At 39.9% G+C, this 13555-nt stretch overlaps 1 protein-coding gene across 3 annotated transcripts; it reads right to left on the bottom strand.

Moving 5' to 3' along the window:
- Positions 1 to 7711: 7711 nt before the first annotated feature.
- Positions 7712 to 13238, bottom strand: LOC135512315 (serine/threonine-protein phosphatase 2A 55 kDa regulatory subunit B delta isoform-like). 3 transcript variants are annotated; one of them, XM_064934229.1, is made up of 10 exons: positions 13055 to 13238; positions 12814 to 12888; positions 11244 to 11341; positions 10398 to 10563; positions 10204 to 10316; positions 9914 to 10091; positions 9599 to 9763; positions 9319 to 9488; positions 8738 to 8829; positions 7712 to 8622 (listed from the first exon to the last, which is right to left on the bottom strand). In XM_064934229.1, the coding sequence occupies exons 1-10, from the start codon at positions 13059 to 13061 to the stop codon at positions 8343 to 8345; spliced, it is 1344 nt and encodes a 447-aa protein (XP_064790301.1). In that variant the 5' UTR covers positions 13062 to 13238; the 3' UTR covers positions 7712 to 8342. The 3 variants fall into 3 exon arrangements, with proteins under 3 accessions (XP_064790301.1, XP_064790302.1, XP_064790303.1); XM_064934230.1 differs by lacking the exon at positions 13055 to 13238 and adding an exon at positions 11562 to 11696 and having other exon boundaries at positions 12814 to 12892; XM_064934231.1 differs by lacking the exons at positions 10398 to 10563; positions 11244 to 11341.
- Between the last annotated feature and the right edge of the window lie 317 nt (positions 13239 to 13555).

The raw sequence follows: 13555 nt of genomic DNA, 5'->3' as shown, positions 1-13555 counted from the left end.
ACACAATTACATTAATTTAAGTAGTATTATTTTTTGTAGTGGGGTCAGTAACATTAGTACTTACAAATACAACAAAAAATACCTTAAGGAAACGTTTTTAATGTTGTATGTTTAGCTCAAATAATATAATTTAAAAATATGCATTAAGGTGTCTGTAATAGAATAAACGTGTCAAAAACTAATGTAGACGTTAATAAATGCATTTCTATAGCTTCCTAAATCTTTTTTTTACAATTGAGGAGTACCAAGCTGGCTGAACAGTGTCTCCAAGACAACTCCCTTAGGGAATCATCCAGGGTTTATACAGCTCCTTGATTATTACACACGCGCACTTCAGAGTGGGCGTTCCCTATTGGAAATATGCAAATACATGCTATAACACACCAATAGGATCTCAGGACTCAAACAGGGTTCCGAATGCAGTCAGTGGGCCTACACATTGCACACCCTTTTAGTTTGTCCATTTTCATCTCACGCGATTTTACATGAATCTTTCAAGATGTGACATTGCAATAGCTCCTTGGTCATGTGACCTGTTAGCTAGCTAAAATCAACAAAGCTGTTTTGCCAGATGGCCACACAGAGATCCTATTAGCTAATATCTAATTATATGTCACTTGCGAACTAGGCTGAAGACCCGACGTTGAATTGCATAGTTAAAATTCTATGTCGGGCAGAAATTAGCGTTTGGATTAGGAACGTTCCCTCTCACGACCTCCACAAGTCAGAATGCTGAAGTGGTACTTTACCGGTCGTCCGTGTGCTTGGTCCTTTTTGCAGGTAGGGATGTGAGACAAAATATCCACAGAGTAGTGTTATCAACCTGAACTTCAGTATGATGGTCTGTATTGTATATATTTTGTATCCGTTTTTTCCCGATACAGATGCAATTTGCATGTGTCAAACACAATATTGCTGAGACTAACCGAAAGGCAAACACTAATAGCTGATTGCTATGAAACGTGCTGTTCAGTTGATTACATTTGGCTGTTGTTTACATTATTGTGCAGTGTGTCACCAGATTGAAAATAGAAGTGACAGAACCAAGTACCGGCGCCGCAAAAAACAATAAACAACACTTTCCTGTGGATACCCTATCTCCACCTCCTCCCGCCAAAAGTAGCCTGGACCCATAGAACGCTCTCTGAATAACGGGCGTGGTTTTGGCTTACCTGAGTTGGGATCAAGAAAGACAGGCTGGACAATCAAGGTCTGAAAAACGGCGAAAGAATGTTGGCTGAGCTGGAACACTAGCATGAGGCCACAGCAAATTCATTGAAATGAGCCGTCGCTCTTCTGACTAAAGTGATGCTAAGAATTCAATTTCCCCTAAATGGCACCAAAAAATGTCAAACTTTTATTTTACCACTACAATCAGTTCTTAGGACGAAACTGAAAAATAACAACTCATGAAGAAAGTAAACATGCGCACCTCTGGTGCCAAGTGTCCTTACAGTGCATTCGGAAAGTATTCAGAACCCTTGACTTATTTCACATTTTGTTAAGTTACAGCCCCCCCCCCCCCCAATGCAGATTAATTACTTAAAAATCATACAACGTGCCATTGAAACACAGAAGTGATGGTTGCTGATAATGGGCCTCTTCGCCTATGTAGATATTCCATAAAAATCTGCCATTTCCAGCTACAATAGTAATTTACAACAATAACAATGTCTACACTGTATCTCTGATCAATTTGATGTTATTTTAATGGCAACAAAATGTGCTTTTCTTTCAAAAACAAGGACATTTCTAAATAACCGCAAACTTTTAAGTGTGTGTGCGTGCGTGCGTGCGTGCGTGCGTGCGTGCGTGTAACTGTAAAGTAATGAATTACCATTTTTTGAAAATCATGGGACAAAAAGTCTTTGGTTGCATGCTATTTTATGTCAATCATATTGCTGCTTGTTGGCTATAACTTGCTGATCATGGTCTTATGCTGCCATCTATTGGAAATATTTAGCAATTAAAGGTTATTGTTTCACAGCAGACCATAAAGTCATTGGAGATGCAGTTGAGAGATAGTGTATATTGTCTTATTAATTGCAGAGATCTGTCTAAAAGCAGTCCCAACTATCCCACGACAATTGCTCAACTTTCACATAGAGATTACTAGGTCATGAACAGTTCAAACCGCATTTGAAATATAAAATACAATCAAATGTGGGTTGTTATCAAGTGTTCTTCCTTGCAATAATACTTACCACAAAATAACAAATTAATAAAACAGCAAATGCTTACATAGGTTTTGATACAAAAATAACAAATGTTATTTAATAGTATAATGGTATTTACTAACATATTATTACTAAAATAGTACTAATACTCTCTGTTCAGGGTTAGGGCTAAATTAGGTTCTCCCCAGGGCTAGGGTTTTTAAGGCAAAAAAACTGTATTTATTTTACCAGGTAAGTTGACTGAGAACACATTCTCATCTGCAGCAACAACCTGGGGAATAGTTACAGGGGAGAGGAGAGCCAATTGTAAACTCACTCACTCGACACTCGCTGGGCTCATAATTTGAGACAGCAACTGTGTCTGATCTACAAATCGATTCGCTAGATCAGGTATTCCCAAACTGGGGTACAGGGGGTACGCGCAATGTCGTCAGGGGGATACCCCAACTAAAAATGTGATTCACTTAAAAAAAAAACATAACAGTACAAAACAGTGCATTTATATTTTCCAACGGGGCTATACATTTGGGTGAAGTTTTTTCTCACTTGAGTAGCTCGTTTCACTGCCAAAAATAAAATTAAACCATCTAGTGTTCAAAGAAATAACAACACAATGTTAAATACAGGTAGCCTAGTCAAATAATGAACATCCAATCACATTAACTGTTACTCTCTCATGGGAAACCTTCACTCTTGAGCAGACATTTAGAAACTAAACAAGACCATTTGAAAAATAAGCCATGGGAGTTTTTTGAGCGAGAATAAAAATGACTACCGAGTAGTAAGACAACAGTAAAAGCAACAGATACCATTAATAAGAAGGGGCTAGAATAATCTTATATGGTGAGCTACCGAGTGGCTAGGACAGGCAAGCACCATACTATTGTGGAGGACTTAATTCTTCCTGCTGCCGTGGATATGGTTGGGACAATGCTGGGGGAAAAGGCCCAAAAAACTATACAGACATTGTCTTCATCAAACAACACTGTTTCCCAATGCATCAGTGACATGGCAGGAGAAGTTTTGAAACAATTACTGCTCCACATACAAGCCAGTGAATTCTATGCGTTACAGCTGGATGAGTCAACAGATGTGGTGGGCCTGGCACAGCTCCTGGTATATGACCGTTACCTTTATGGGGGGGTCAATTAAGGAAGACATCCAGGACATCATGAGAGGATATTTTTAAAGTACTGGACGGCTTTGTGACATCAAATGGACTTTGGTGGCCAAGATGTGTTGGTATCTGTACTGATGGCGCAAAAACCATGAAAGGGAGACACAGTGGAATGGTAAGGCGCGTGCAAGCAGTTGCTCCCGATGCCACTTGTGTGCATTGCAGCATCCATCGAGAGGCTCTTGCTGCCAAGGGAATGCCTGACGGCTTGAAAGACGTTTTGGATACTACAGTCGTGGCTAAATGTTTTGGGAGTGACACAAATATTAATTTCCACAAAGTTTGCTGCTTCAGTATCTTTAGATATTTTTGTCAGATGTTACTATGGAATACTGAAGTATAATAACAAGCATTTCATAAGTGTCAAAGGCTTTTATTGACAAATACATGAAGTTGATGCAAAGAGTCAACATTTGCAGTGTTGACCCATCTTTTTCAAGACCTCTGCAATCCGCCCTGGCATGCTGTCAATTAACTACGGGCCACATCCTGACTGATGGCAGCCCAATCTTGCATAATCAATGCTTGGAGTTTGTCAGAATTTGTTGGTTTTTGTTTGACCACCCGCCTCTTGAGGATTGACCACAAGTTCTCAATGGGATTAAGGTCTGGGGAGTTTCCTGGCCATGGACCCAAAATATCAATGTTTTGTTCCCCGAGCCACTTAGTTATCACTTTTGCCTTATGGCAAGGTGCTCCATAATGCTGGAAAAGGCATTGTTCATCACCAAACTGTTCCTGGGTGGTTGAGAGAAGTTGTTGATGGTCTGATGGTAGCGCTCACCTTGTCTTCTCTGGACAAGCTTTTTTCCGGATGGCCCAAACAATCGGAAAGGGGATTCATCAGAGAAAATGACTTTACCCCAGTCCTCATCAGTCCAATCCCTGTACATTTTGCAAAATATCAGTCTGTCTCTGATGTTTTACCTGGAGAGAATTGGCTTCTTTGCTGCCCTTCTTGACACCTGGCCATCCTCCTAAAGTCTTCGCCTCACTGTGCATGCAGATGCACTCACACCTGCCTGCTGCCATTCCTGAGCTAGCTCTGTACTGGTGGTGCCCCAATCCCGCAGCTGAATCAACTTTAGGAGACGGTCATGGCGCTTGCTGGACTTTCTTGGGCGCCCTGAAGCCTTCTTCACAACAATTGAACCGCTCTCCTTGAAGTTCTTGATGATCCGATAAATGGTTGATTTAGGTGCAATCTTACTTTCAGCAATATCTTTGCCTGTGAAGCCCTTTTTGTGCAAAGCAATGATGATGACACGTGTTTCCTTGCAGGTAACCATGGTTGACAGAGGAAGAACAATGATTCCAAGCACCACCCTCCTTTTGAAGCTTCCAATCTGTTATTCAAACTCAATCAGCATGACAGAGTGCTCCCCAGCCTTGTCCTCGTCAACACTCACACCTGTGTTAACGAGAGAATCACTGACATGATGTCAGCTGGTCCTTTTGTGGCAGGGCTGAAATGCAGTGGACATTTTTGGGGGGAATTCAGTTCATTTGCATGGCAAAGAGGGACTTTGCAATTAATTGCAATTCATCTGATCACTTTTCAGAACATTCTGGAGTGTATGCAAATTGCCATCATACAAACTGAGTCAGCAGACTTTGTGAAACTTGATATTTGTGTCATTCTCAAAACTTTTGGCCACGACTGTACAGTGAAAATGGTTAACTTTGTTAAAGCAAGGCCCCTGAACTCTTGTGTATTTTCTGCATTACGCAATGATATGGGCAGCAACCATGTAACACTTTTACAACATACAGAAGTGCGCCGGTTATCAAGGGAGAAAGTATTGACACGTTTAAAAAATAATAATTAGAGACGAGCTTAAAGTTTTCTTTACTGACCATAATTTTCGCTTGTCTGACCGCTTGCATGATGACGTGTTTCTCACACGATTGGCCCATTTGGGTGATGTTTTTTCTTGCCTGAATAATCTGAATCTAGGATTACAGGGACTCTCCATAATTATATTCAATATCCCTTTATACCCTGCCTCCAGTCCATTTACCGATATCTGAACAAGAGAGCCTTATCGAAATTGCAACAAGCGGTTATGTGAAAATGTTATTTAATCAGAAGCCATTGCCAGATTTCTGGATAGGGCTGCGCTCAGAGTAACCTGCCTTGGAAGATCGCAGTGTTAAGACACTGATGTCTTTTGCAACCACGTACTTATTTGAGAGTGGATTCTAGGCCATCACTAGCATGAAAACGAAATACAGGCACAGACTGTGTGTGGAAAATGATTTAAGACTGAGACTCTCTCCAATACAACCCAACATTGCCAAGTTATGTGCATCCTTTCAAGCACACCCTTCTCATTAACCTGTGGTGAGTTATTCACAATTTTTGATAAACAAATAAGGTTTTATATGTAAGAGGGCTAAATAAAGAGCAAAATTATATATCATTATTATTTGTGCCCTGGTCCTAAAAGAGCTCTTTGTCACTTCTCACACGCTGGGTTAAAACATCATTCCTATATGTAATGAATGTATTGTATAATGTGTGTGTGGCAGGCTTACAATGATGGCAAAAAAAACAACATTTGAGAGTGCGCTGGCTCTGTACACAGCTGGAGGTTGAATGTTTGAAGGGGTACAGGACGATAAAAAGTTTGGGAACCACTGCGCTAGACCATCCATTTGGTTTGCAAATCAGTGTACCTGCGCAGCATCCGCTCAATTGTATGCCTACAAACACATATGAAATTATCCAGCAGCCATTAAAAATAACAATAATTTAAAAAGTCTTCTGGTGGTTTATATTTGCAGCCATGATGAATTTTTACTTCAATCAAAATAACCTTTTTAAATGACTTTTCTATTCTGTCTTCTCAGGATATACATTGGGAGACGTCTCAGCACCTACTGATGCTGATGCTGATGCTGGGTTCTGACACCAGTCACCCCTGTTGTGACTCATACAGCTGGCATGCCTTCAAATGAGACAACTTCAGAATCATACAGCTGGCATGCCTTAAAATGGGACAACTTCAGAATCAAGGGAGAAGGGGTTGATGTAGCATTCTCCATTTTAGCTGATTGCCTCAAATCTTATCTTCACCTTGGTGAATGCTTTGTACTGCTTCTTTCTCCCAGAAATGCCTTGAATCAGGAACTGCTTTGTGCTGCCCTGTTCCTCGCAGTATTTAGAATGTTGTTTTATGCCAATCGGCATTCATGTTTATCTCATTTTCTTTTGCATGTCGAGTTTGTGGTTTGCCTGATTGTTATGCTCAAGGGAATGATTCATGTGAATGAATATTAATTGTGAAATATTTCCTTCACTAATGTTCTTTGAGAAATTACTTAAATGAGTACTGAAAAAAGTACAATGTATGTTTGAGTCATTTAGCAGACACTCTTAGCTAGAGTGACTTACAGGAGCAATTCAGGTTAAGTGCTTTGCTCAAGGGCACATTGACAGATTGTTCACCTAGTCTCAGAATTTGAACCAGCAAAGTTCTTAACCGCTAGGCTACCTGCTGCATTTGAAATCATTCCACAATTTTCTCTGAACACCTCAACTTACTGAATAGACATCTACAGTATGCCATCAGACTCATTTCACCTGTTTAAATTAATGGAGGCATAATGCAAATGAACATTATTTTATTTAACTTTGGTCAACATAAACATATGCATACATTGCCACCATGTTAATTATTAAACAGAGAAATGCTTTATTACCAGTGTTCCTGTTTTTAATGTTATAATCAGTACATGTCAATTCAACCTTCATTTTTGCATTGGTAACTTAGAAAACAAAGTATGCACTTTTGATCCCAATAAATGATTTAAGGGCACATGTAAGAGGCTTGTCGGAATGTCCTCTTACTACACGAAGAACCATCAACTTTCCATGTTTTGGAGGTAAACTGTATATCACTAGAGCTGTATGGTGTGCAGTACTCTTTCTCTGACTAATTATATACCTAGTGTTTTCACAGACAGCCACAAATAGCAGCAGTAATGAGAAATCTATAAAATAGAATTTAAAAATAATGCACATAAGGTTCGTAAAACATTTGGGGACATAACCAGTAGCTGTCATTGATAGACGTAGGTATTAAGGCTGCAGATTCCCTTTGTCTTGCATCTCCTCCCATGAAGTTTCCAGCCTGGATCTTAAATGAGAGAAACACAAATATCTCGACACTTGCACATGATCGGTCTCAAACGGTGGTTCTGAAAAGTCGGAGTAGTTCCTTTGAAGATGGCTGGAGAGAACTACTCAAAAGACCGCAGTGTGACAGAATGTTTTTCCACCTCCACAACATGAAAACATGCAAAGCAGTTAAGAACATGAATTAATACAGTTCTAAATATTAAAACACATAGCTGTAGTTTTAGTTACTTTTATTAAGTGGATGACACCATAAAGGTGTACTTGAATAGATACAGTCATTGAGATTACCATGTCTGGGGGATAAATTGGGGATAGGAGGGAGTGGGTAGAGAAAAGAAAAAGGTCCACTTTCCAAATTCATGACCTGTTGCAAGTGCTTTGGCCTGAATGCATGGTCCATGGGGGAATGTTAACAGGTAGGCCTAAAACCCAGGAAATATCATGTTTTAGAAAGGCCCAAAAGAGGGTGTTATAACAATAACAAGATGTCATTTTCAGGGCTTTCCATAGTTTGGTTGTTAGATTATGAAATAAAGGCTGAAAATGTCAACACAAACACCAATGTTCAAGAGTTTGACCTCTTGGGAGTGCCGTTCCATTGATTCAAAGTAAGGTGGGCTCTCCGGGTCCGATCTCTGCCCTGGCACCGATTCACCCAAGGCAAAATCAACCTCTGACTCAAAATAAAAAACAGGCAGACCAATCAACCTCCTGCAGCAACAAAAGGAGAAAAGTGCCACCAGGAGGACGATAGGGCTGTTAGTTTCTGATACGGATAAACCACTAGGCTTAACTACGCAGGAACAGTAAAGCCTTGTCCTCAGGATGGAGCCCAATTATTTTTTTAGTTGATCTTATCCTGGAAAATGTACAGGTTGTTGGTGGCTGCCACAGCAATGACATTTTCTTTGGGGTGCCAGGCGGTGTGCAGGATCTTCTTGTTGAAATCCAGGCTGTCCACGCTAATTTCGTCTTTCTTCCTCTTGCCTCCAGTGGAGACTTTGCGGGGTTTGAGTGTGCCACGTGGTTTGCTGCTCTCCCTGGATGCCTCCAGTGTAATGTCCTTCCTGGTGTTGCGGTCAAACATCCGGAAGAAGTTGTTGTAGGAGCCAGTCATGATTGCACTGAGAAATGAAAGAAACATTAATAATTAAAACTTACATATTGGCAGAAAAGTTGTCCAAAGAACAATGTAGTAGTTGCAGATTGCCTTAAACAGAGAAAGTGCTAGGTTCTCACCTGTCGCTACCGTTCCAGCAGCACTCAAACTTGTCAAAGATGCAGTCATTTTCATACAATGAACAGAGCTTGCTGCGAAGGTATTCGTGAACCTGGACGGGAGAACGTTGATTAGTGTATTTGGAAAAGAATTGCGTCTTTCTAACTATTTTTCTTATAACCAACTCGATAATTGTGGGTAAGCAAACCACACTGAAAATGATGTTAGTTGTAGTGTTATCACTAGGAAGAGCAAGCTAGGTACCTTACAGTGATTGGGGGGAAAAATGGATAGTTACATATCGTGATATAATTAATATTTTTTTTTTTACAATATCGCAATTTTATTTTTGCACTAGTTGGCTGTACCTGCACCAAAACTTCAGTATTTGTCCTTCGTAGCTTGTTCTTCATCTTATTTTTAAATAGGTAATTTATTTTTTATCTCTCATCTCTATGCAGCAGACGTATGGTGAGCAATATGTTTGGAACATCGAATTGCAATACATATAGAATTGTGAGAACTGCAATACATATCGTATTGGCACCTAAGTATAGCGATATTGTATTGTGAGGTCCCTGATAATTCCCAGCCCTAGTACCTGATATGTCTCGACTGGCCTGTTCTCCATGTTGAGGTCCCACACCTTGACGGAGAGGTAGTCCCGTGTCATCATGTAGCGCCCGCTGTGACTGAACTTCACGTCAGAAATGGACGAGATGATCTCAGAGAAGAACGACCTGCTGCTTGGATCCTCAGGCTCCTCAAAGACTACAATCACAAACATGGAGAGATACTCAAAATGACAGACAATCAAAGCTCATTTATCTCTCAATAAACATCATTTAGAATGCAGAGAACAAGGCTCTACGGATACTCACACTTAGTGTGCCTATCGCATAGTGCTGCCGCTCGCATGTCACAGAGGCGTATGGTGCCTTTGCTACTGCTGTACACAAATACATTGCATTGGTTTGGTTGGCACTCAGCAGCTGTGATCACCTCCGTCAGTTCCTCCATGTTGGCAGGCTTGATGTCTACAATGTCTGAGAACACACTGTTAAGGAAATTAACTGAAATGAGTCTAAAAGGCTCATATAGGCTAATACAGCGCAGTTCGGACAAAGCAAACATTTGCATCTAAAAGTCATGATGCTGAAGACTTCAGGACAGATAACTTTTCAGACAAAAGATACTAAAGCTTCTGTCAGTGATTTCCAAGTGCCATAGGTTAATTCTTAGGTCATCAGCGGAGAGGTACGTTTGATGATCGCTATTTACAGAAATGGAATTAATATGATATGTATGAGCGTTGGCAAACACCCTCCGAGGACTTGCTTCTACCATGAGATCCATGGGCATCAGCACTGGTACCTATAAACACAGGACAGATTTATTCAGAGGTGGAAGCGATAAGCATGCTGCGTGTGTTTGTTCTTGTACAGTGTTTGCTGAAATCTTAAAGGTTAAGCAACACTAAACCAACCCGCAGGGAGGTAATTCTAAAGGGATCCCTGAGACGTCCATCTTCGTCTTTCAAGTTGTAACCCTCAGCCCGCTTGTCTCGTTCACTGATCTTCCACAATTTGATAGTTTTATCTGTATGAAACAAAAACGTGTATGTTGAGGCTGAAGACAACCTAACCAAAAGCTTAGTAGGTTCAAGCAAAATGTTCTTACCATTTGTTGAGAGCAGAAAGTGAGCAGAGTTTTGTTGGGGTAACCATCTTATTTTGTTAATTTTTTCCTCAATTTCTAAACTTTTCAAGTAGTCAAATTCAGGTTCGTGACTCTGAAATGTGCTATAGACGTTGTATTCCCCTCGCAGGTGTGGTCTATTTTTACACTGAAAGAGAAAAGTAGATGTGCACTGCGTGTCAAACTTAGATATTAAACATATATGATAATTAGAATTTTCATAATTTCTTTCCATAACAACCTATCATAGCTGACTCCAACATGTATGTCAGTAACCAGATTTCCATCCAACCTTTTTAAGCGAGTAAAGAACGACGGATAAAAAAATTAAAATGCCATTACAGGTCTGATGAAACCAGCAAATTCGGCGGTCAATTTTCCAAACGTCAACAAAACAAAATACGCAAGACAAGGTGGGATCTTTGTGTCGGTAAAATGCAAGAAATGGAGGTGGAATCTTGCTCTTTTGTCAATAATAATCTCATGTAGCCTAGGCTATACCTGCACGGTATCTGCGAGCTGTAGAGTGCACGTGCCAATACCAGAGTGGGTGCATTCGCTATAAACGCAACTTTTTTTGTGACAAAACCATCAGTAGAGTTGAAAATGGGATGCAAACCTGTACATGGGAATTTAACCGCAAAAGTCATTTTTATGTGCACTACGTCATCACGCACAGCCTTTTAGCCGCAACAAGTCAATTTGATGGTATCATCTCTGTTGGGAAAATGCGAATTTAGAATATTTGCATGAAAATCTGTCGCCAATTGGATGGAAACTTAGCTAGTGTTTATGAAAATAAATGTAGTTGGTAATTACAAAATTCACCTCCTGTTCATGTTGAAATATGACAACTCTGCCTCCCTTGTCTCCAGTTGCTAGAAACTCTCCAGAATGGTTGAATTCAACCGTTGAGATGATATCCGCTGAAAGGAGGACATGTACCATTAAATCTGGATTCTGGAGCATGATAAGGGTATAAGGGTTATCCTTATACAATAGACACACATCAGCAAAATGACACCTGGTACAAAAAACAGTAATGGTGAAACTTTCATGGGTGCACACTATGCAATGTAGTCGACAGAGCAGTTTGTGCATTTCTACCTCTACATTGAAAGAATGAAACACACAAATGTGACTCACTCCCTATCAGAATGTATGCCGCGTTCAAAACAACTGGGAACCTGGGATAAAAAGTAGCTCCGACTGGGGAAATCATTCGGTCATCCAACTCAGAATTCCAAGTCGGAAACCTTTTTAGAGCCCCGACTTAAGGACCTGCAGATGACAGACGTAATGATTTGACCTTGTTTTTTCCCCATCTAGTTCACAGTTGTCATAAAAGCACCAGTACTTTATCATACAAATATGTGCTCACAAACAAAGTGAGGGAAACACTCTTTAAAGCAACTCATAGTATCAGTAAATATATTAGAAAATGTTTATGAGAAATTTGTATTTGTATTTCCAATGTGTGTATGTGACTACATTCTGGGTGGATCTTCAGCTGGATTTGGGTAAAATATTTGCTAGAGACATCCATCTGCAAGCTTGTGAGGTTATTTTAGTTTTTTGATAATAACAAAAAGTTAGAGATGTATTTGAATATAATTCTTGCGAAATATTACATCATAACATGTATTTAAAAATATATATATATATTTAAATTCACTATTTGTCAAAGTAGATTTAAATAATTACTTTACAACATTGAATACTATTCTCTGTAACAATATGAAGGCAATGAAATCAATTGATACACTAAGCTATTCAAATTTATTTGAATGTAAAAACCCTGTAAGTGTTTCTGTTCTTGTGTTTATCTGTTTGTGATGTTTTGTGTTAGAATTTTTAAGAAGGACGCATAGATTTTTGTAACACATTTGTATTCTTCAAAATGTATAGAAATGCAATTTAAAAAACGGTATACTTGCCATGTTCGACGCAGACCTTTGACGTCATTGACAAATCGCACCCACACTAGCTAACTTAATAACTACGATAGCAAGATGACTCGTTAGATTACGACAGTATATTTATCTTACTAGCCTACAAAAAATACAATATCTAATACGTACTCTTGACTGCCTATATCGTATTATATAATACATAAATGTGCGGGACCTAAGTTACTGGGGACAGTTGTTTGGGTAGTTATACCGTTAGCTTGCTAATGCTAGCTGAACGTAAGCAAGAGAAGCCAGCTAAGATAACGTTAGTAGTTAGAAAAACAAACTCCGCGTTGCCCAGCAGTGCTCCTTATATACATGCAGTGCCATGACATCTTTGTTCTTGAAAAGACAGTCAGTCAAAGGCGTAGTTGGCGGAAGTTGGCTAACAGTATCACATTTGAGCTCAAAAGCTAACGTTTAGCTAGCTACCATTAGCTACTCACCTTCCGCAACATCCTCATCTATTGCCCCCTTCACTTGTGAGAAACACCACTGAAAGTCATTTCCACCGGTAACTCCTGCATAACAACAATATTGGAATAATTAGCGCCAGTTCACCAACCCATTTAGTCAAATGATGTGTTGTCATTTAACGCTAGCTAGCCAAGTTAAAACTTGCATTCAGGCCACACAGCAACGAGTGAGTGGTATGGGGACCCTTTCCTAGCTACAAAAGTAGCTTACCTGCCATTGTTTCATTTAGCAGAGTTGGCTATTACTGAACACTGCTTATTCAACCAATGTAACTTGCATGGGGTAAAAATAGTCAACATCCACAGGCAAGGTGAAGAGTCGGGATCAGATCACGGAAATCGTCTGTGATTTTTTTCCCCCATCCAAAATGGCGCACATTGCGTGACACAATGACGTTATTTCGACATGCCTCCAAGCATCTTTCAGGTATCTATCCAGACCCCCACCATCCATCAATCCATCTTCTTTGATGAGTTTTAACGGCGGTTGGCATCCAATAAATGTTGCATTACCGCCACCAACTAGACTGGAGTATATCTCCCTTTTACTTTGCTTATAAACCAACAAATACCCAACCATAGCCCTACACGCATTAAAACCCACCACCCTACTCCACTAAATCTATTGAGTCATACCTCAGGCCAACAGCCTGAAAGGATGGGACACCACCACTCAACATACCCTGTAACTCTTCATACTTCAAATCTCTTA

Source organism: Oncorhynchus masou, chromosome 24 (genome assembly GCF_036934945.1).
Source record: "Oncorhynchus masou masou isolate Uvic2021 chromosome 24, UVic_Omas_1.1, whole genome shotgun sequence".
Lineage (NCBI taxonomy): Eukaryota > Metazoa > Chordata > Actinopteri > Salmoniformes > Salmonidae > Oncorhynchus > Oncorhynchus masou.
Note: the sequence above shows the minus strand (reverse complement) of the source record. Positions and strands in the feature narration are given on the sequence as shown.

Excerpts from the sequence above, each read along its gene's own strand:
- LOC135512315 (XM_064934229.1), bottom strand. Across the intron at positions 9,764-9,913 it reads AATCACTGACAGAAGCTTTA|ACATTGTAGACATCAAGCCT; the intron begins GTATCTTTTGTC and ends GTGTGTTCTCAG. Across the intron at positions 8,623-8,737 it reads TGCTGGAACGGTAGCGACAG|TGCAATCATGACTGGCTCCT; the intron begins GTGAGAACCTAG and ends TTCATTTCTCAG.